The sequence below is a fragment of the Heptranchias perlo genome, chromosome 1 (genome assembly GCF_035084215.1).
Source record: "Heptranchias perlo isolate sHepPer1 chromosome 1, sHepPer1.hap1, whole genome shotgun sequence".
NCBI classification, from domain to species: domain Eukaryota; kingdom Metazoa; phylum Chordata; class Chondrichthyes; order Hexanchiformes; family Hexanchidae; genus Heptranchias; species Heptranchias perlo.
In genome coordinates, this window is record NC_090325.1 from 185088242 (window position 1) to 185108124 (window position 19883).

Sequence of the window (19883 nt, forward strand, 5' to 3'; positions counted from 1 at the left end):
ACCCTGCTGGCCTATGTGGACAACTGCCAGAGGGGAAGGTACAGCGGACTAAAGTGAAAGTCACGATTCTGAGTTTCAAGCAACTGTACATTCATAAGCTGTTGTGTGCCCAGTTATATTTGTGTACTCTGACAGAAGCCGTTCAATTGTAACTCAGCACTCCCTTCAGGAGAGGAGGGACGAAAACTGTGGGGGGTAGAAATAAAGAAAGAAAGAAAGAACTTTCATTTATATAGCACCTTTCACAACGTCCCAAAGCACTTTACAGCCAATGAAGTACTTTTGAAGTATAGTCACTGTTGCAATGTAGGAAACATGGTAGCCAATTCACACAAAGCTAGGGCCCACAAACAGCAATATGATAATGATCAGATAATCTGTTTCAGGTGTTGGTTGAGGGATAAATGTTGGCCAGGACACCGGGGGAGAACTCCTCTGCTCTTCTTTGCAATTGTAAACAATTTTACAACACCAAGTTATAGTCCAACAAATTTATTTTAAATTCCACAAGCTTTCGGAGGCTTCCTCCTTCGTCAGGTGAACGGTGTGGAAATGAAATTTTCGAATTGTGGAATTTAAAATAAATTTGTTGGACTATAACTTGGTGTTGTAAAATTGTTTACAATTGTCAACCCCAGTCCATCACCGGCTTCTTTGCAATAGTGCCATGGGATCTTTTACGTCCACTTGAGAGGGCAGACGGGGCCTCGGTTTAACGTCTCATCTGAAAGAGGCGAGAGTGCCATTGCTGAGCCATGGCTGACATATAAAATACTTTCTTTTGTGAGGCTACGATCCCCTCTTTTGCTTGTTCCTTTTTTCTTTAGAATGCCTCATGCCTCTGGGAGAAACATGTGACCAGCCCAAGGTCAAGCTTCTGTCCGATTTTTCTCTTCCTGGTCTCTTTTCCCAACAGCAGCACATTTGAGACTAGGAACTGTGTGTGCTTTAACAAGAGTCCGAACTGATGTGCTATCACACAAGGTTCTCCCACAGTACTATTCCTTCCTTCTGAGAATGGCATCGTAGTAACCTTCATTTTCCTCCACATACAGGGAATGCCCACTAGTTGGATGCTTTTACACAGTGTGAGTGCAGTCTCCCAATGTTAGCTACATTTGGTTGTATTAACAAAGGTCAGCCCCGCTCCAGGTGGCAACACATATGAGTAAAGTATTCTGCCACCGAGATAGGAGACCTGGGTTTAGTAATGTAGATGTGTCGATGGAGACCAGGTCCCCAGGCCACTGTATAAAAGCAGGAGATTGCACAAAACAGAGTCAAGTACTATATGGAAAATATGAAATACTTTTAGACTGGATTGGCTCCTTGAGCTGCCAGCTGTAGGAAAGGCCTTTCTGGAGGGAATTCAGATATGGAAATCATGACTCAAAATGAATAAATACTCTGAATAAAATTTCAAATTAGATAATTTATTAGAACTAAGTCATTCTCTAACCTACAGGCTAAAAGCATGAGTGCAACTGTGAACAAGAAAAAGCTTTCATAGTATCATAGTAGATACAGCACAGGAGGAGGCCATTCAGCCCACTGTGCCTGTGCCGGCTCTTTGAAAGAGCTATCCAATTAGTCCCATTCCCCTGCTATTTACCCATAGCCCTGTCAATTTTTTCCTCTTCAAGTCTTTATCCAGTTCCCTTTTGAAAGTTACTATTGATTCTGCTTCCACCGCCCTTTCAGGCATTCCAGATCATTACAACTCACAGCGTAAAAAAATGTTTCCTCATGTTGCCTCTGGCTCTTTTTGCCAGTCACCTTAAATCTGCGTCCTCCGGTTACGACATTTCTGCCATTGGAAACCGTTTCTCCTTATTTACTCTATCAAAACCATTCATGATCTTGAACACCTATTAAATCTCCCTTTAACCTTCTCTGTTCTAAGGAGAACAATCCCAGCTTCTCCAGTCTCTCCACATAACTGAAGTTCCTCATCCCTGGTACCATTTTAGTAAATCTCTTCTTCACCCTCTCTAAGGCCTTGACATCCTAAAGTGTGGTGCCCAGAATTGAACACAATACTCCAGCTGAAGCCTAACCAGTGATTTATAAAGGTTTAGCATAACTTCCTTGCTTTTGTACTCTATGCCTCTATTAATAAAGCCCAGGATCCCATATGTTTTTTTAATAGCCTTCTCAACTTATACTGCCACCTTCAAAGATTTGTGTGTGTGCACCCCCAGGTCTCTCTGTTCCTGCACCCCCTTCAAAATTATACCATTTAGTTTATATTGTCTCTCATTCTTCCTACCAAAATGCATCACTTCACACTTCTCTGTGTTAAATTTCATCTGCCATATGTCTGTCCATTTCATCAGTCTGTCTATGACCACCAGAAGTCTGTTACTATCTTTCAAATTGTTTACTACATTTCTGAATTTCATGTCATCTGCAAACTTTGAAATTATACCCTCTATACCCAAGTTCATGTCATTAATATATATTTCATTCTCAGTCTTGGTAGAGTAGATAGGGAGAAACTGTTTCTACTGGCAGTAAGGTCAATAACCAGAGGACATGGATTTAAGATAATTAGTAAAAGAACCAGAGGGGGGTGAGAATTTTTTATATGCAGAGAGTTATAATGATCTGGATTTCACTGCCTGAAAGGGTGGTGAAAACAGATTGAATCGTAACTTTCAAAAGGAAATTGGATGTATACTTAAAGCAAAAATGTGCAGGGCTATGGGGAAAGAGCAGGGGAGTGGGATAATTGGATAGCTCTTTCAAAGAGCCAGCACAGGCACGATTGGCCAAATGGCCTCCTTGTGTGTTGTATGATTCTGTGGCTTCGCTATTGGCATGTGGAAGAGCTTTAAAGGGACATGCATCCTTGGTGTGGTAATCTTGCCTATGGGAATGTACCCCATAATTTTATTCAAAGAATGGGAAACACTACACTAACCTAATTATTGTAAACAAGATATTGTATACATTTAATTATTACTTTGTAGTAGCTTATGTATTCTGTTAGGCATCAAATACTAAACACGTGATGATTAAGAACACTAGGGATACCAACTCTGGTTGGCCGTGTTCCTGGAGGTTTCATCACATGACCTCCTGCCTCCAACCGCACAAACAGTTTTTCCACCATCTCCAATATTTTTGTAGCTAATAAACAAGTGTTCAAAGAAATTGGAAAAAAAACAATTTTTTTTAACGCTCCTACAAATTATCTCCTGGGTTGTTCTCTGCAGTATCCAGGGGATTGACCTTCAATTCCTGGAGACTCCAGGAAGGTCGACAACCCTATAAAAAATGTTACTCCACAAAGTAAACCTCTGATAGGAACAAGTCCTATTTAGATCAATTATGGTGGCTCCCCCAAGGGCTTGTTTTGTGCTTGAGTATTTTCCCAGCAAGAAAGATGCCAAACTGATTTCTGTCTGCAGAAAATCAGATCACCATTTCCCGAATTGGCCTTCTCCAGTGCGTATTTACGAGAGCAGAGGCACAGGGGTGTGTAATGACCTGAATTCTCTCCTTGCATTTAAAAAAAGGTCTATGTTTTGAGACCAATTGGAACGTGGGCTGGGAACTGAGGCCGTATTCTTCGTATGTGCTTGTTTCATGATACAATTTTACATCACAGCATTAGTACACTGAATCGATTCCGTGAGTTTAGATGGGCCATCGGGAGGAGATTGCTATGTCAGCAGATGGGAAGACACATGGGGAAAATGGATTTCAAATGCTGCTGGAAAAGTGTGGGTCGGGAGATCGATATTTCCAAGCATAGCTGATGGGAGAAACCTTGTGTTTACAATCCAGTGCCTTCACCCTCCTATAGGCACATCGGAGGAAACTTTTGCAACTTATAAGCTCCTCAAGGCCAAAAGGCTCCAGGTTCAGTTCCGGGTCTGTCTCCGTTAGTTGGTCTCAGCTGGGGTAGCTACAGTTATCCACACAGGGAACCAAAGTCATTTCATTTGTCAATTTTCTCCTATCCTACCCCCTTCAGCGAACAGACAGATTAACTGGACAACCAAGTCGTAGTGGATGAAGCCTTGCTTCCTGCTTCTGTACTTGTCTCGGGTAGCAATGCCAAACTGATATTTGTGCACAGAAATTAAGGCTCCCTTTTCTGAATCAACCTCCGATTGGCCTAAAGGAGAGTGGAGGCATAAGATAGTGAGACCTCGTACATGAAAAGCTACCAAGTTTGCTTGCATAACAATAGTTATTGCACTTCAAAAATCATTCATTGTATGTGATGTGATTCAGGATGTTTTTGAGATGTGATAAGGCTTCATTCCTTCCTTCCCTTTTCCGTTGTTCTTGGAGATGCTGATATCCTTCTGGTATTTTGCCCAAGTGGCCTTTCATTGTTTCTTAAAAATTTGTTTTTGGATAACACTGGCAGGGCAGTATTCATTGCCCGTTCCTGGTTGCCCTGAAGGCATTAAGAGTCAACCACATAGTTATATGGAATCTTGAGTCACGTGTAGGCTGGACCGGGTAGGAGTGGCAGGTTCCCTTCCCTGCAGGATATTAGTGAATCATTTAGGTTTTTATGACAGTCTGGAAGTTTTCATGGTCATTTATCTGGTGCCAGCTCACAAATTACCAGATTTATTGAACTAATTTCACAACTTGCCACGTGGGATTTGAACTCACTAGGTTGCTAGTTACTAACCACTAGGCTACCCATGAGCATGACAGAAGGCTATTCATCACAATCATAGCCAAGGCTGATCCTGTCTTCGACCAACATTCACATGCAAGCACTTTCCAACAGACATCGCTGGGTTTCAGCTGGAAGTGGGAACCCTTGCTGACTATCCCCCTCCTCCCTAGTCCAGCGACGCTGAAGCCAATTGTAACTATCACTCGGCTGAGTTCAAGTAATTCAGGACAGACTAAGGATTGAACCTGGAAGCTTCCATAGAATTATACAGCACAGAAGGAGACCGTTCGGCCCATTGTGCATGTGCTGGCTCTTTGAAAGAGCTATCCAATTAGTCCCACCCCATTGCCCTTTCCCCATAGCCCTGCAAATTTGACCCCTTCAATTATTTATACAATTCCCTTTTGAAAGTTTCTATTGAATCTGCTTCCACCGCCCTTGCAGGCAGTGCATTCCAGATCATATCATTCTACGTAAAATAATTTCTCCTCCTCTCCCTTCTGGTTCTTTTGCCAGTTACCTTAAATCTGTGTCCTCTAGTTACCATAAGGTGCCACGACAGACTGAGCCAACACTGGAGCTGGGTGTTTTTCTCTCTAACTTGCCTGCCACCCTTTCCAGGAATCAGTGCTGGAGTTGTGAAATGCAGTTTTTATATCTATAACCATCTGTTAAATGAAATGTCATGAAGGCTCATATGTTTATATCTTTCTTTTAAATGCTCTGTAAAGGAATAATAAAACTTATTTCTCTATTTTTAAGATTTAGAGGAAATTAAACTCAAAGACTTAACCTAAAAGCTTCTCCATAGCAACAGAAAAAGATGTTGTTTGCCGTATCATAACTCCCAACATGGAGGCCACCATTCTTAATACAAGTGACTCACAATAATAGAAATGCATTGACATTCAAATTATGGTGGTTTGTTCAGCAGCCTCTCAACCATTGTGGTGTTGCAAATAGCTACACTTCATGCTATAAATCAACCATTCACAAAAAGACATCACATGAAGTAACTGTGCTCCACATGCGAGATCCAGATGTCTTTGTGGCTCTTAGTTGGAATGTGGCATTGTGTTAAAGCAGCATGGGTTAGATGAGGATTACTTCCCATTGTAGAATTGCCCCTTTGAAAAAGGTCTTCATGTTCTCAGTTTTTTAGCCCATTTTTCTCCCCTCATTTCCTCAACTCATGCTGGGGCACATATGCAGACCACCCTCCGATTTCACCCAAGCCCAGTCGGTATTGATCTTTGAGCGTGGGAGGGGTGGGCCATCACTGCCGAGTCCGTTCTCATCCTTGCTTGGCTAATTTCCTCTTCCCTCCCTCACCTAGGAGCCCTGACGTCAGCTGTGGCTTTCACTGCCATCCTAGCGGAGAGCAGACCAGGGATTGAACCTAGGACCTTCCTGCTCTGTTTGCCTCAGCTCCTTTGCGATGCATGTAGCCATCGGTTGGTTGAGAGAGATTGAAGAGACCTGTTCAGCTAATAAAACTCTTTTTTGTTTTTCTATCCTAGAGCATACGTGAAAATGTCCAACACCATGTTTCATATTTCTCAACTATTTGCAATAAATATGCATGGAGCAGAGGTTTAAATATCTATAAAAATAACATTCACATTGGATATTGAACAAAGTGCCTGAGGAGTAACACAAAAGCTTTCAATATTCAGTCTAAGTCACCATATAAGACACAACAATCCTTATTCACTAGGATTTGCTGATCTAATTTAATATATTTTTCCCCTTTGCAAATGTGGGAATATTTCCTTTTTGGTGGAATGGGAGAGTCATTAGCAGAAAAATTGAAGAAAAAACATGTTTGAACAGTTCAGCTATCCTTTGGGAATTGTAGCCTGTGCTGTTTAATAATCAGAAGTAATAGCTCGGCAGTTTTTACAATGAGTCAGTTTAAAAAAAACTTCAAATGTGTGTCAGTGCTTTGAGAGTTGGAAATGACTGTTTAAAAAGGAAGAATGTCAGTAGGCCAGTATGAAAGTGACAAGTGTGATGTGCAAAGGGGTTGGGTTTTGTTTTTTGAATGATGGTTTCAACATAATCATGTTGCTCCCTTCTTCTCCCTCCTCAGACTGAGACGTTTGTTTGGGTCAACAGAACGTCCCCACACGCACAGAGTGTCGCAAAGGCGAAATATCAGTTTTTATTTGGCACGCCAGCAGAAGACGACTCTTTGGAAAGAAGTAAGATTCAAGTGGAAATTACGACAAGTTTATTTGGTCACTCAGTAGAAATGTTTTTTTTTTTGGATGCTCGGAGACGAAGTTATGTGGAGCCCTTGCACCTTGTTGGTCATGTTATGTCCAAGGCAAATTTAAAGAAGATTATTATTCATTCTCGGGAAATGGGCGTCGCTGGCAAACTGGCATTTATTGCCCATCCCTAGTTGCCCATGAAAAGATGATGGTGAGCTGCCGCCTTGAACCGCTGCAGTCTGTGTGGTGAAGGTTCTCCCACAGTGCTGTTGGGTAGGGAGTTCCAGGGTTTTGACCCAGTGACAATGAATGAACAGCGATATATCTCAAAGTCGGGACGGCGTGTGACTTAGAGGGGAACTTGGAGGCGATGGTGTTCCCATGCACCTGCTGCCCTTGACATCATCACTGATGTAGAACACCTCCGCACACGCATCAGGTGCAGGGTGTGTCGATGTTCACTGAAAGTTGTGTAGTCAGTTGAATCCTGACATTTGCCCAACTTACTGAGAAATGCTGTACTCTGAACAGCATTTTTTGTAAACTGCAGAGTGTGGTTGAGACACCTTTATCTCAGTTTAATCATTCACTCAGCAATTCAGTCTAAACAGAGACAGAAAACTGAACAAATATCTTGTGTTTCGTACAAGGAGAGTTGGCTTGTAAAATACTGATGCGGTCTCCAGATGAGAGTTTGTGGGTTATGTAAAGCAAAATAGTGAAGAAGTAGTAACCAGCGAGGTTAACAGAGATATGGGAAATGACTCATGGAGTGATCAGAGAAAGAGGTAACTGATGTTTGTTAGTTGTACGCCTCTCAGCAGCACGAATGGGATTATTTTCCATATCCTGCAACGCCCAAGTTAGTTATTACATTAACATCAATAATTATAAAAGCGGACTGTAAAAGCTTTTACAAGTATGTAAAAAGAAAAAGATTAGTGAAGACAAATGTAGGTCCCTTACAGTCAGAAACGGGAGAATTTATAATGGGGAACAAGGAAACGGCAGAGCAATTAAACAATTTTTTTGGTTCTGTCTTCACGGAAGAGGACACATAACTTCCCAGAAATGCTAGGGAACCAAGGGACTAGTGAGAAGGAGGAATTAAAGGAAATTAGTATTAGTAAAAAAAAAAATAGTGCTGGAGAAATTAATGGGACTGAAAGCCGATAAATCCCCAGGACCTGATAATCTGCATCCCAGAGTACTAAAAGAGGTAGCCATGGAAATAGTGGATGCATTGGTTGTCATCTTCCAAAATTCTCTGATTATGGAACAGTTCCTGCAGATTGGAGGGTGGCAAATGTAACCTCACTATTTAAAAAAGGAGGGAGAGAGAAAACAGGGAACTACAGACCGGTTAGCCTAACATCAGTAGTAGGGAAAATGCTAGAGTCTATTATAAAGGATGTGATAACAGGATTAGACAAAGTCAACATGGATTTATGAAAGGGAAATCGTGTTTGACAAAACTAACTTGGGAGTTGTAAGATATGGAAAATAATCCCATTCATGGTGCTGAGAGGCATACAATCGTTTTTGAGGATGTAACTGGTAGAATAGATAAGGGAGAACCAGTGGATGGTGGTGTATTTGGATTTTCAGAAGGCCTTTGATAAAGTCCCACATAAGAGGTTAGTGTGCAAAATTAAAGCACATGGGATTGAGGGTGATATACTGGCATGGATTGAAAATTGGTTAACAGACAGGAAACAGAGAGTAGGAATAAATGGGTCTTTTTCGGGGTGGCAGGCGGTGACTAGTGGCGTACCGCAGGGATCAGTGCTTGGGCCCCAGCTATTCACAATCTATATCAATGATTTGGATGAGGGAACCAAATGTTATATTTCCAAGTTTGCTGACGACACAAACCTAGGTGGGATTGTGAGTTGTGAGGAGGATGCAAAGAGGCTTCAAGGTGATTTAGACAAGTTGAGTGAGTGGGCAAGTACATGGCAGATGCGGTATAATGTGGATAAATGTGAAGTTATCCACTTCGGAAGGAAAAACAGAAAGGCAGAGTATTATTGAAATGGTGATAGATTGGGGAATGTTGATGTACAAAGGGACCTGGGTGTCCTTGTACACCAGTCACTGAAAGCAAACATGTAGGTGCAGCAAGCAGTTAAGAAGGCAAATGGTATGTTGGCCTTCATTGCAAGAGGATTTGAGTAAAGGAGCAAGGATGTCTTACTGCGTTTATACAGGGCCTTGGTGAGACCACACCTGGAGTATTGTGTGCAGTTTTGGTCTCCTTATCTAAGAAAAGATATACTTGCCATAGAGGGAGTGCAGCGAAGGTTCACCAGACGGATTCCTGGGATGGCAGGACTGTTGTATGAGGAGAGATTGGGTCGACTCGGCCTGTATTCACTCGAGTTTAGAAGAATGAGAGGGAATCTCATTGAAACGTATAAAATTCTAACAGGGCTCGACAGACTAGATGCAGGGAGGATGTTTCCCCTGGCAGGGGGGTCCAGAACGAGGGATCACAGTCTCAGAACATGGGGTAGGACATTTAGGACTGAAATGAGGAGAAATTTCTTCACGCAGAGGGTGGTGAACCTGTGGAATTCTCTACCACAAAGGCTGTGGAGGCCAAGTCACTGAATATATTTAAGAAGGAAATAGATGGATTTCTAGACACAAATGCATCAAGGGATATGGGGAGAGAGTGGGAATATGGCATTGAGATAGAGGATCAGCCATGATCATATTGAATGGCGGGAGCAGGCTCGAAGGGCCAAGTGGCCTACTCCTATTTTCGATGTCAATGTCTATAAAGGCTAATTTTCAGTTAGTAAAGCAGATGACTGATGTAACCTGGTTGGGGGATGGTAACAGTATTTCATCTGGGGCTACAAATAATCCAGTGATTCTCTTACCAGACATGAGATACAACTAGGAAAGCTTGTGTAACTTGGTTAGAATTTCAACATTACTTTCCCAGATAAGTACTTTCAACCTAAATGCTCTCTTGTTTTCTCCCAGAAATATTGTACAATTTGAAAATCTCCTAGACTCTCTAGTGTCAAGCGATTTTATCGGTAATTGAGCAGGTTTGTTAAAATATAATTAACAAAATAAAAGCAAAAGGGATTACATTTCGACAAAATCAAAATACTGCAGATGCTGGAAGTCTGAAATAAAAACAGCAAATGTTGGAAACACTCAGCAGGTCAGAGTGGAGAGAGAAACAGAGTTAAAGTTTCAGCTTGATGACCTTTCATCAGAACTGACCAGAACTTCATGTTGAAGTGGAGAATTTCCTGATGCAGGTTGGTTGATGCACGAGGGATTCTTTCCTCGAGGGAGCCCTGGATGCTCGTTGCGCTGTTCCCGCTCATTGCTGGATCCAGGTGGAGCGGGAATTGCTTGTCGGAATACTCGGGGACACACACTTAGCAAACCTGTGGCATTAGGGGGCACAGATGGGAGTAGCCTCTTGCTTTGGTGCAGGGTGCATTGCAGTAGCTCCTATTGTAGTCCCTAAAATTGATATTGTATAAAGTTTGCATGTGATGTATTAGAAATGACAAGACAGTTGAACGTATCAATAGTAAGATATTCATTTTATTTCCGGCTGTCTTGGTGGTGTTGACATGTCAGATGTGTGCTGTCACTCCCGTCTATGGTGTCAGCATGTGTCTCAGTTGGTAGCACTCTTGCCTCTGAGTCAGAAGGTTGTGGGTTCAAGTCCCACTCCAGAGACTTGAGCACAAATCTAGGCTGACACTCCAGTGCTCTACTGAGGGAGTGTTGCACTGTCAGAGATGCCGTCTTTTGGATGAGAGGTTAAACCGAAACCCCTTCTGCCCTCTCAGGTGGACGTAAAGGATCCCACGGCACTATCTCAAAGAAGAGCAGGGGAGGTCTCCCCAGTGTTTACCAATATTTATCCCTTAACCAACACCTAAAAAAACAGATGATCAGGTCATTATCACATTGCTGTTTGTGGGATCTTGCTGTATGCAAATTTTCTGCCGCGTTACCTACATGACAACAGTGACTACACTTCGAAAGTACTTCATTGGCTGTAAAGCACATTGGGACGCCCTGAGGTCGCGAAAGGCGCTATATAAATGCAAGTCTTTTTCCTTTATGGGAATGATGATGATGAATAGAGTTTTAGGGAAAATCGTGAAATGCTATCTGAAGTGTTTTGTGTGTGGGAGCCAGCATTAGAAAGGCTCTCAGTGCTGAGCCGAGCCAAGGATTCTGCAGAGGTCCTTGTGACATTTGTTTGGGCCAATTTATTAAAGTATGGGTCCAGAATAAATAAAATTTTACAAATAGCAGCATTTTAAAAATTGAATAAGTTTAAACTGCTCCTCTTGAAATTTTTCCGAGTAATCAAATCAAAGAATCGCCATTGGAAACACAAAACTCTTCTCTGGTTGGTACTTTTCACGTCCTATTTTCCGTAACACTCATCAAAATAATTGCTTTTGAAAAGCTGCTTATCAGGGCTGAAAAATTAATTGCATGATGTATGCTCAAAGCAGAACATTTTGGGAGAAGATTTCCTTTGCAGCAAAGTTATAAATGTGAGTGTGAAGAATGCAGTTGTGGTCTTGCTATAAATAGTGCAGGAGAAATCTCCTTATGAAACTAGGTTGCGGTTATATTTCTGGACTGAAAACAAAGATAAAACTATTTTCATGATCTAAGTGTGTCTTTATGCATGGAATTACCATATTAATTCTATAATTGTACATTTAAATTCTGCACAACACAGTGAACTCCAATTTAGGAAAGTATTTTGCATTTTTTTGATCCCACAGACTAATCTCCGTTAAATCCTTGTTCTAGCTCCATGATTCCCTGCTCACTTCTGGTTAGTCTTTTAAAAAAAAAACACAAAAAACTGTAAATCTTTCTCTTCAAAGAATTAACAACAATTCCTGCATGCTGGCTGTTAATTATTAAATGCATCTAAAGGGAAAGTAGATAAATACATGTGGGAGAAAGGAATAGAAGGATACATTGTCAGGGTTAGATGAAGTGGGGGGGAGGTAAGCTCATGTGGAGCATAAACACCGGTCTAGACCTGTTGGGCCGAATGACCTATTTCTGTGCTGTTAATTCTGTGTGGATTTTTGACACTGAATTTGATTTTTAGTTGTGTTATTTATTTATTATATACACACTTTATTTCTCCATGAAATGAAGTGTGTATAAAATAAATAAATAATATAACTTAAAAAATGCCCTCTGATTCTCCTTCTAGGGAAACGAGCTCGGGACCAGTAGTTGCTGTTTTCAGATCAGCCAAGGATGAGTAGGCCTTTCTTTTGCAACACATTATCCAGGGACCTGTTAGAAGGTGAACTTGCGTTGACATCAGGAAAAGACAGGACCAAGTAGCTTTTAGAGAACCTCGCTGTCCAGATTGAACTCCTGAAGAGAAGAACTTGAATTGATAATAGCCATTCACATCTTTGGGATGTCCCAAAGTGCTTCGCAGCCAATTAATTACTTTTTGAAGAGTAGTCACTGTTGTATTGTAGGCAAATGTGGCAGCCAATTTGCGCACGGCAAGGTCCCACAAACAGGAATGAGATACGTGACCCAGATAATCTATTTTGATGGTGTTAGTTGAGGAATAAATGTTGGCCAGGACAAAAGCCATTTGAATGAGGAAGACGGCTGTTGGTGCCATGGAAACGAGCCCTATTATGATCCATGTCTTCAGGAGAGGAAGGGAGAAAACTGGGAGGCAAAAAAAATAATTTTTCATCGTTTCAAACCGAGGGAGGAGTGCTTCTGCCCTGACGTGGGGCAAAATTCTCTCTAAAGTCCGTTGTGGCCTCGTTCTTTAAGAGCCCCAGCTGAATTTCGCATCCGTGGTGACTGTGAGTGCTGCAACCGAAAGAATTTTCACATACCTGGTCAGTGACTAAACTTTCAATGTGGCCAAGTGTGTTTGAGTGTTTGTAGCATGAGCGTGAGAGGGGCTGGTGAAAAGGGCGGAACTTAAGCTTGTCACAAATTTACAGAGTATTTCATTGGTTGACTGTCCTCTTGAACCTTTGGTTCTGATCGTGAGAAGTGCACATTCTGGAACAGACACTGAACTATTGAAGCCTGTGAGCAGGTTACACGGTCGTGGACAGTTTGTGCTTTTGAAATTTATCCAAAGGCAAAGTAATTTTAGATAAAGTGCTTTGCACCCTACTTAAACCGCCACTGCAAGTCAGACAAGTGGAAATAGCATTGTGCTTTTTAATAATTAACATGATGTGAAGGCAACAGACATTTGGAGGAAAAGCTCTTCATTTAATGGAGCTATTTGTCCCCCGCCTCACCCCGAAGATGACGACTCGTGCTTTTATCCGACTGGATGGGCATTGGGTTGCCTCTTTGATACCTCGTCCAAGTGGTTATTCTTTAGGCCTGAGCAGGGACAGAGGGTGTCATCAGGTTGTCTGACCACACGTGTGCATCACAGTTGATCTGATGTCCACATATACTCACTTTCCAGCAGGAATCACCTTGCCCCAGTCGGCTGAGCCAGCACAGGTCAAGGGTTGAACCTGGGAGCATTTTGGCCTCAGTGGCTCAGTTTCACCCACTGAGCCGATGGAGGCGTTAACACCTGTGTTTTGAACAATAAGCACTGTACTCTTAACAAGATGGGACACACTAATGAACTGTTTGTGTGTGTCACACAACAGATGAGTAGACCCTTGTTATGGTTATATCCACGGTCTTTATCATAATATCGTGCCAAAAGTAGCACTGGAGACAATGGTGCTGTATAAACGACGTCTGTGATCTTTCCCTCGGACGTAATGACCCTCCAAGGCGCCCCGGTTTCACATCCTTCTGCTGCCGGTAGTAAACCTAATCTGCCGATGGTTTATAGGTCAGATGGTCATTTTGGAGTCTGGCTGTGGTTGGGTTGGCCTCTTGGCTTGCCCTGTCAGCAGTGTGTTCAGGAGACACTGCAGGAACTGCCCATGTAGGAAGTTGGTACTTGTGCCTGTGTAACTGGAGCAAATTCAGTACAATAGCAACAGGCACAATTACTTAGCTACCACCAGTGGAACTCAGTCTGTGATATAACAGGGCCCTCAGACATGTAGGGAAATCCTTTGTGTTTTGATTGCAAAAACAAATCACCAACCCAGATTGCAGTTTCCCAACATCTGAACCGCAAACATGTTTATAATGAACCTGCTTGTGGTTTCATCACACGCACAAGACATCATCCCCACTGTTGTTTTAATAGCTTAAGTCTGCCACAAACAGAATCTGTGGCTAGTTCCCAGAATTTATCAGCATTTTGACCATTTTTCTGTTGGGAAATCTAATTCATAGAATAATACAGCACAGAAGGAGGCCATTCAGCCTACATGCCTGTGTCGCCTCTTTTGAAAGAGCTATCCATTTAGTCCCAATCCCCTGCTCTTTCCCCAAAGCTCTGCAAATTTTTTCCTTGTCAAGTATATATCCAGTTCTCTTTTGAAAGTTACTATTGAATCTGCTTCCACCGCCCTTTCAGGCAGTGCATTCCAGATCATTATAACTTGCTGCGTAAAATAAATTTCTCCTCATCTCCCCTCTGGTTCTTTTGCCAATTATCTTAAATCTGTGTCCTCTGGTTCCTGACCCTCCTACCACTGGAAACAGTGTCTCCCTATCTACTCTATCAAAACCCTTCATTATTTTAAGCACCTCTATTAAATCTCCCCTTAACCTTTTCTGCTCGAAGGAGAACAATCCCAGCTTCTCTAGTCTCTCCACTTAACTGAAGTCCCTCTTCCCTGATGATATTCTGGTAATTTTCCTCTATACCTTCTCCAAGGCTTCCAGTTGACTAATTTTGCCAGCTAAATGGCAAAGTCAATGCCTTCCCCCACCTTGTCCTCACATAATCCAGTGAACGAGCTGTTAAACAAGCTAGATCTCAGCGTAGTTGTTGCTACTTGATATGCAAACCGAGTAAACGTGCCTGAAACAATTATGCAGTTGAAGGGATGAAAATCCAGGGGGTGGTTCTGAGACGGGGGGGCTGAGACAGAGGAGGGCTGCTGCTGATGGTGGAGCGGAGGGAGGGGAGGGGAGGGGCTGCACAGGAGGCCAGTGGCGAAGGACTGACTAGCATAGGCTGAGATGTACGGCTGGACGAGATTGCAGAAGTACGATGGGGCGGGGCCAAGAAGGGATTTGCAGATGAGAATTAGGACTTTATGTTCAACCAACTTTGTCCAGTTGTGGGATGAAATTCAGTAATTGTGAGCTTGGTTTTCTGTGCAATATTTCTAGGTCAATAACATACTGGTGCCAGCACAGCGAGGCGTTTAGTAAGTCTGTGATTGTATCAGCAAGAGGCTGTTTCTATTTTAACCGACATTTGCATGATTTTCCCACTGAGTAAGTACTCCACTCTCAACAGCAGGCAGCCCTGTTCCAGGTAACTGGAGTTAGCGTTAGGCAAATGAGAGATGGGTGAGATACAAGAGGGGCTGTATCAGTAATTTTAGTAGAAGAACTGAAAGTTGAAGGGGAAGAAAGGTTTGGGCTGTTTACTTTCTGTTCAAAGTACAGCTTCCATTCTGTCTCAAAAAAAATTAGAAACGAATGTGTAAGCTGTCTGTTTGAAAAATATCGCATTTGCAGAGTCCTGGGATTTGAGTCCAGCTTCTCCTGAGCTGCTGCAGTGTTGTATGTTGTGGGGAGCGGCTCCATTCACTTCATTGGGGGCTAGGACCCTGGACTGGCCTGGCAGCTGATCCAGAGCAGCCTGACCCAGGAAAACTATCCAAGGCTAGCTGAGTACTGCTACAATCATTGGGGACCCTGTGCAAGGTTTTGGAGCTGCCCAAGTCTTTTTAACGGATTTGCAAACAAAGCTTGCTTTAATAATTGTTTAGTTAGGAACCAAGATGATGCAATAATCACTGCTCGGGAAAACAGACCAGGCCCAGATAAAGCTGGCAGTTCATTTGTACTCTGGCTATCGTGAAAGCAGGCAAAGTTGCCAGTGTTAAATCGGATGAGGCTGTCATTTGAATACGTATCCGGTTAACCCTTTACATGACATGTGGAATCCAGAAATGTACCAAATAATTTAAAGGGGAAGATGAGTCGGGGTAGGTACAGAGAATGGTGTTTATTTACTCCTATAATAAGTCATGGGTAATAAAGGCTCTGTTGGTTTCTTCGCTACTTTTGTTTTCAAAAAAATCAGTGCTAATGCACATCAGTGCCCCAGTAGTTGAGTGAAGTTCTGAACTAGACAGGAATTTCATAGGTTCAATCCCCGGTCTTGCTGATAGCTAATTTCAGTTGAGGTAACGTTAGAGGTAATTGGCCTCAGCACCCCTGGGCTAGGGGAGGGAGAAAACTACCCCGGAATTTCGCTCCTCTTTATCTCGACCCAGTGTTGGAACGTTGCACGTGTTGGTGTCAGGTGAGGGCAGGGTTGAGCTCGGCTCTGCTAACTCCCCACAGTTGGATAGCCCGCCAGTACTCTGTGTCAAGACTCGCCGGTGAAGAGTTGCCCTTTGTGCGATGAAGCGTTGTGCTCCAGTATGAGCTGTTGTCTTCAGGAGCATAGGAGGAGAGAAAATTGGATAGAGGATAAACACAATCCCTCTGCCATTAGTGGCAATGTGATGTCCTTTGCCACTGTGGCACATCTGACTCTCCAATCTGGATGGCTCCAGAGCTCCAATGGGAAACTGAATCACACTGATTACTGAAAAATCAATAAGAATGCAGGAAAAAGTGCTGCATAGTCCAGGATTTATGTCAGGGGAACTTCTCACCATACAATCACACGGCACAGAAGGAGACCATTTAGCCCATCGTGTCTGTGCTGACTTTCTAGTCTCTCCACATCCCTCATCCCTGGTACCATTCTGATAAATCTCCTTTGCACCCTCTCCAAGGTTTCTTATGCTTAGCTTCTCACTAACGTTCTCTGGCATTGACTTACTACTGTACGTTGGCAGTCTGAATGAGAATTAAATATGAAAAACTTGGTCCAAGTAAGGCCGACCTTACTTGTTGAAGTGACTGAAGCGCATCTGGTAGGGAAGTGAGTTTCGGGAGGAGCTGAGCTCTGCTGTGGGAAAATGTTATTTTCTAAGAGGTGAATCACATCCTGAGCATGCTGAGCTGTTTGGGGGGGGGGGGTGGGTCTATTCCGCAGGGTTAGGCTGCGTATTCTGGAGGGCAAGGTTGTGTCCTTAAACGTGTTGTCGCCTCCCAAATCAGTGCCCATCTTTCCCGCGACTCCATGTTTGAATCCCTCCCGTCAGGTTTCTGCCCCTGCCACAGTACTGAAACGGCCCTTACGAAAGTCACAAATGACATCCTATGTGACTGTGACCATGGTAAACTATCCCTCCTCATCCTTCTCGACCTGTCTGCACCCTCTCCGTGGCTTTGACATCCTTCCTAAAGTGTGGTGCTCGGAATCGGACACAATACTAAAACTGAGACTTAACCATTGATTTATAAAGGTTTACCATAACTTCCTTTGTTTCGTACTCCATGCCTCTATTTATAAAACCCAGGATCCTGAGTGCTTTTTTTTAAAACAGCTTCATCAAGTTGTCCTGCCACCTTCAAAGATTTGTGTACGTGAACCCCCAGGCCCCTCTATTCCTGCACCCCCTTTAAAATCGTACCATGTAATTTATATTGCCTCTCCTCATTTGTCCTTCCAAAATGTATCACCTCATATTGGAGGGTGAGGTTGCGTGTTCTGTAGTATGAGGTGGTATTCTAGAAGTTCTGTCCTTTCCCGTAAGTTTCCTGCCAGACTGCCCTCCAGTAACAATTCAATACAAAGTCAGATATCAGAAAATCTGTGCCCAACTGAACAATGTAGATGCAGCGACAACTCCCCTAGGATTCACAAACACGAATATCTATTCAAACACGTTGACACTTCGGAGAAATTCAGCTAAAGATTGATTGAAGACTCCAAGGTATGACTTTAATGAAGATAAATGGTTGCACTTAGAGCGGTGTCATTTTTATTTTTAATTTCCGAGGCCATGCTTAACCCTTTGAGCATTGCACAGCTTTCAGAAATTCATGGGAGGAAGAGCCCCTCCTTGAATAGCAAGTGAGACAGTGGCTTAGAAGAGGAAGCACAAAGGGAAAGCTCCTGACATCTTGCTGAGAATGCTAAAATCAGTCCCAGAATGATACCCCAAAACATTGAGACTGTAAAATATTATTCAGTATATTTGTTTTGTTGAGGATGGAAATAGGAGGAGTGGGGGGGAAGGGGTCGCCTAAACAGCGGCAGTAGGTTGAGGATACAGGTTCAAACTGGTAAAAGAGAAATTAGGATTGATGGTAGGAAGTTTTTCTTCATACGTATAGTGATCAACATATGGAATGGAATGGATTAGTGAAGGTAAAAAGCTTGGAGTCATTTAAGAAGCAGTTGGATGTTTTGATGGAGGAGGAAATGTAGCTGCTTTCTACATGGATGAACCAGGATGGGCTCAAGTGTATCTATCTTGTGAGACAGATCAGCGCTTCCGTCTGGTCTCTGATTCAGAGGAAGACTGCTCACTTTCCTCTTCAATGGCTGGTCATTTTGTGCAACATTCATTGAGGAGGTCTTACTGCTGCTGATGAAGAGTTGCTTTGTAGTTTGTATTTGCTCTTGATGTATGTTCTGTTTCCTAGGAGACCATACTGTTGAAACTGCAGTTTGGAATAATGGATAATTTTCTGTCATGTTTTATCATGTGTGGTTAATAAATCATTATTAGCTCAAAAACACCCAAGCTTTATTTACAAGGTAAACATGGGCGATGGGGTTGGGATGTCATTAATTCTTCTGCAATTCATCATGCAATTATCTGTGCTCTACGTGACAAGCCTCATTCTATGCCAAGCCTTCTATGCCATCCCTCTAACCTCCTACAATCCTCCTCTAACTCTGGCCTCTTGTGCATCCTCCACTTCATGCCACCACTGGTGGCCGTGCTTTCTGCTGTCTAGTCCCTAAGCTTTGGAAATCCCTCCCCAAACCTCTCTGTCTCTCCACCTCTCTCTCCTCCTTTAAGATCCTCCTTTAAACCTACCTCTTTGACCAAGTTTTTGGTCACCTGTCCTAATATCTCCATCTTTGGCTTGGAGTCAGTTTTTGTCTGATAATGTTGATGTGAAGTGCCTTGGGATGTTTTACTGTGTTAAAGGCACTATATAAATGCAAGTTGTTTTGTAGGACCCAAACTCAGCCAAGCACCATAAGCCCTATAATAGGTGATACCCTCTCTGCAGTAAGCTCCATACCAATTTAGGTACTTGTGTCATAAGCGCCTCAAGGTCCTCCATATGCCACAAGCCTGTGAGGTTCTAACGCACAATACCAGAAAAGAGGCCAAATATAAACAGGTATATTATAAATGGTGCCTATTAGAGGATTCCAGGCACCAAATTGGAGTTCAACTGATGAACAAGCCATGAGAGCAGATTATGACGGAATTAATTACACTGATGCCTTGTAATCCACACTCAGTCATTGTGTATTTTCCCTATATTATACACTATTATATCCCAGTAACTGTTGATTATCACTCAGTACATTTAGAGTGATTACACTACCTCGTTCATTCTACAATGTGGATAGCGACTTGATCAATGGCAGGAAGCACATTGCCTGTTAGCATCTGGCATGACAGCTGGTGTTGCCCATAAAGGGGAACTTTAACTGAATACATTCGAGCTCACTCAGCCTCACAGTATGTATACTCTCTTTAAAAAAAAATACCAGATATCCTGAAGTGACTACATAGTTGTATTCTGATTTGGGCTTCAAATGACACTTCAAATTGCTCATACTTCACTTGTGGTTTATGGCGCTATCTGAACCCTTGATGAGACGACTGCTTTGTAATCACTTCTGAGGTTGCTTTTCTGCTCTTTGTAATGCCCTTAGAAGGGTCGGTAACCAGAGGACACAGATTTAAGGTAATTGGCAAAAGAGCCAGAGGTGAGATTGAGAAATTTATTTTACGCATCGAGTTGTTATAATC

The 19883-nt window shown here is 42.7% G+C and overlaps 1 protein-coding gene across 4 annotated transcripts in view; it reads left to right on the forward strand.

The window, feature by feature from the left end:
- Window positions 1-19883, forward strand: part of LOC137329207 (PH and SEC7 domain-containing protein 3-like) — a 333226-nt gene that overhangs the window by 87338 nt on the left and 226005 nt on the right. For all 4 annotated transcript variants that reach the window (XM_067994400.1, XM_067994401.1, XM_067994402.1 and 1 more), the window contains exon 2: window positions 6741-6852. In XM_067994400.1, the coding sequence (XP_067850501.1) occupies window positions 6741-6852 (112 nt within the window). The remainder of the gene's footprint in view (window positions 1-6740; window positions 6853-19883) is intronic.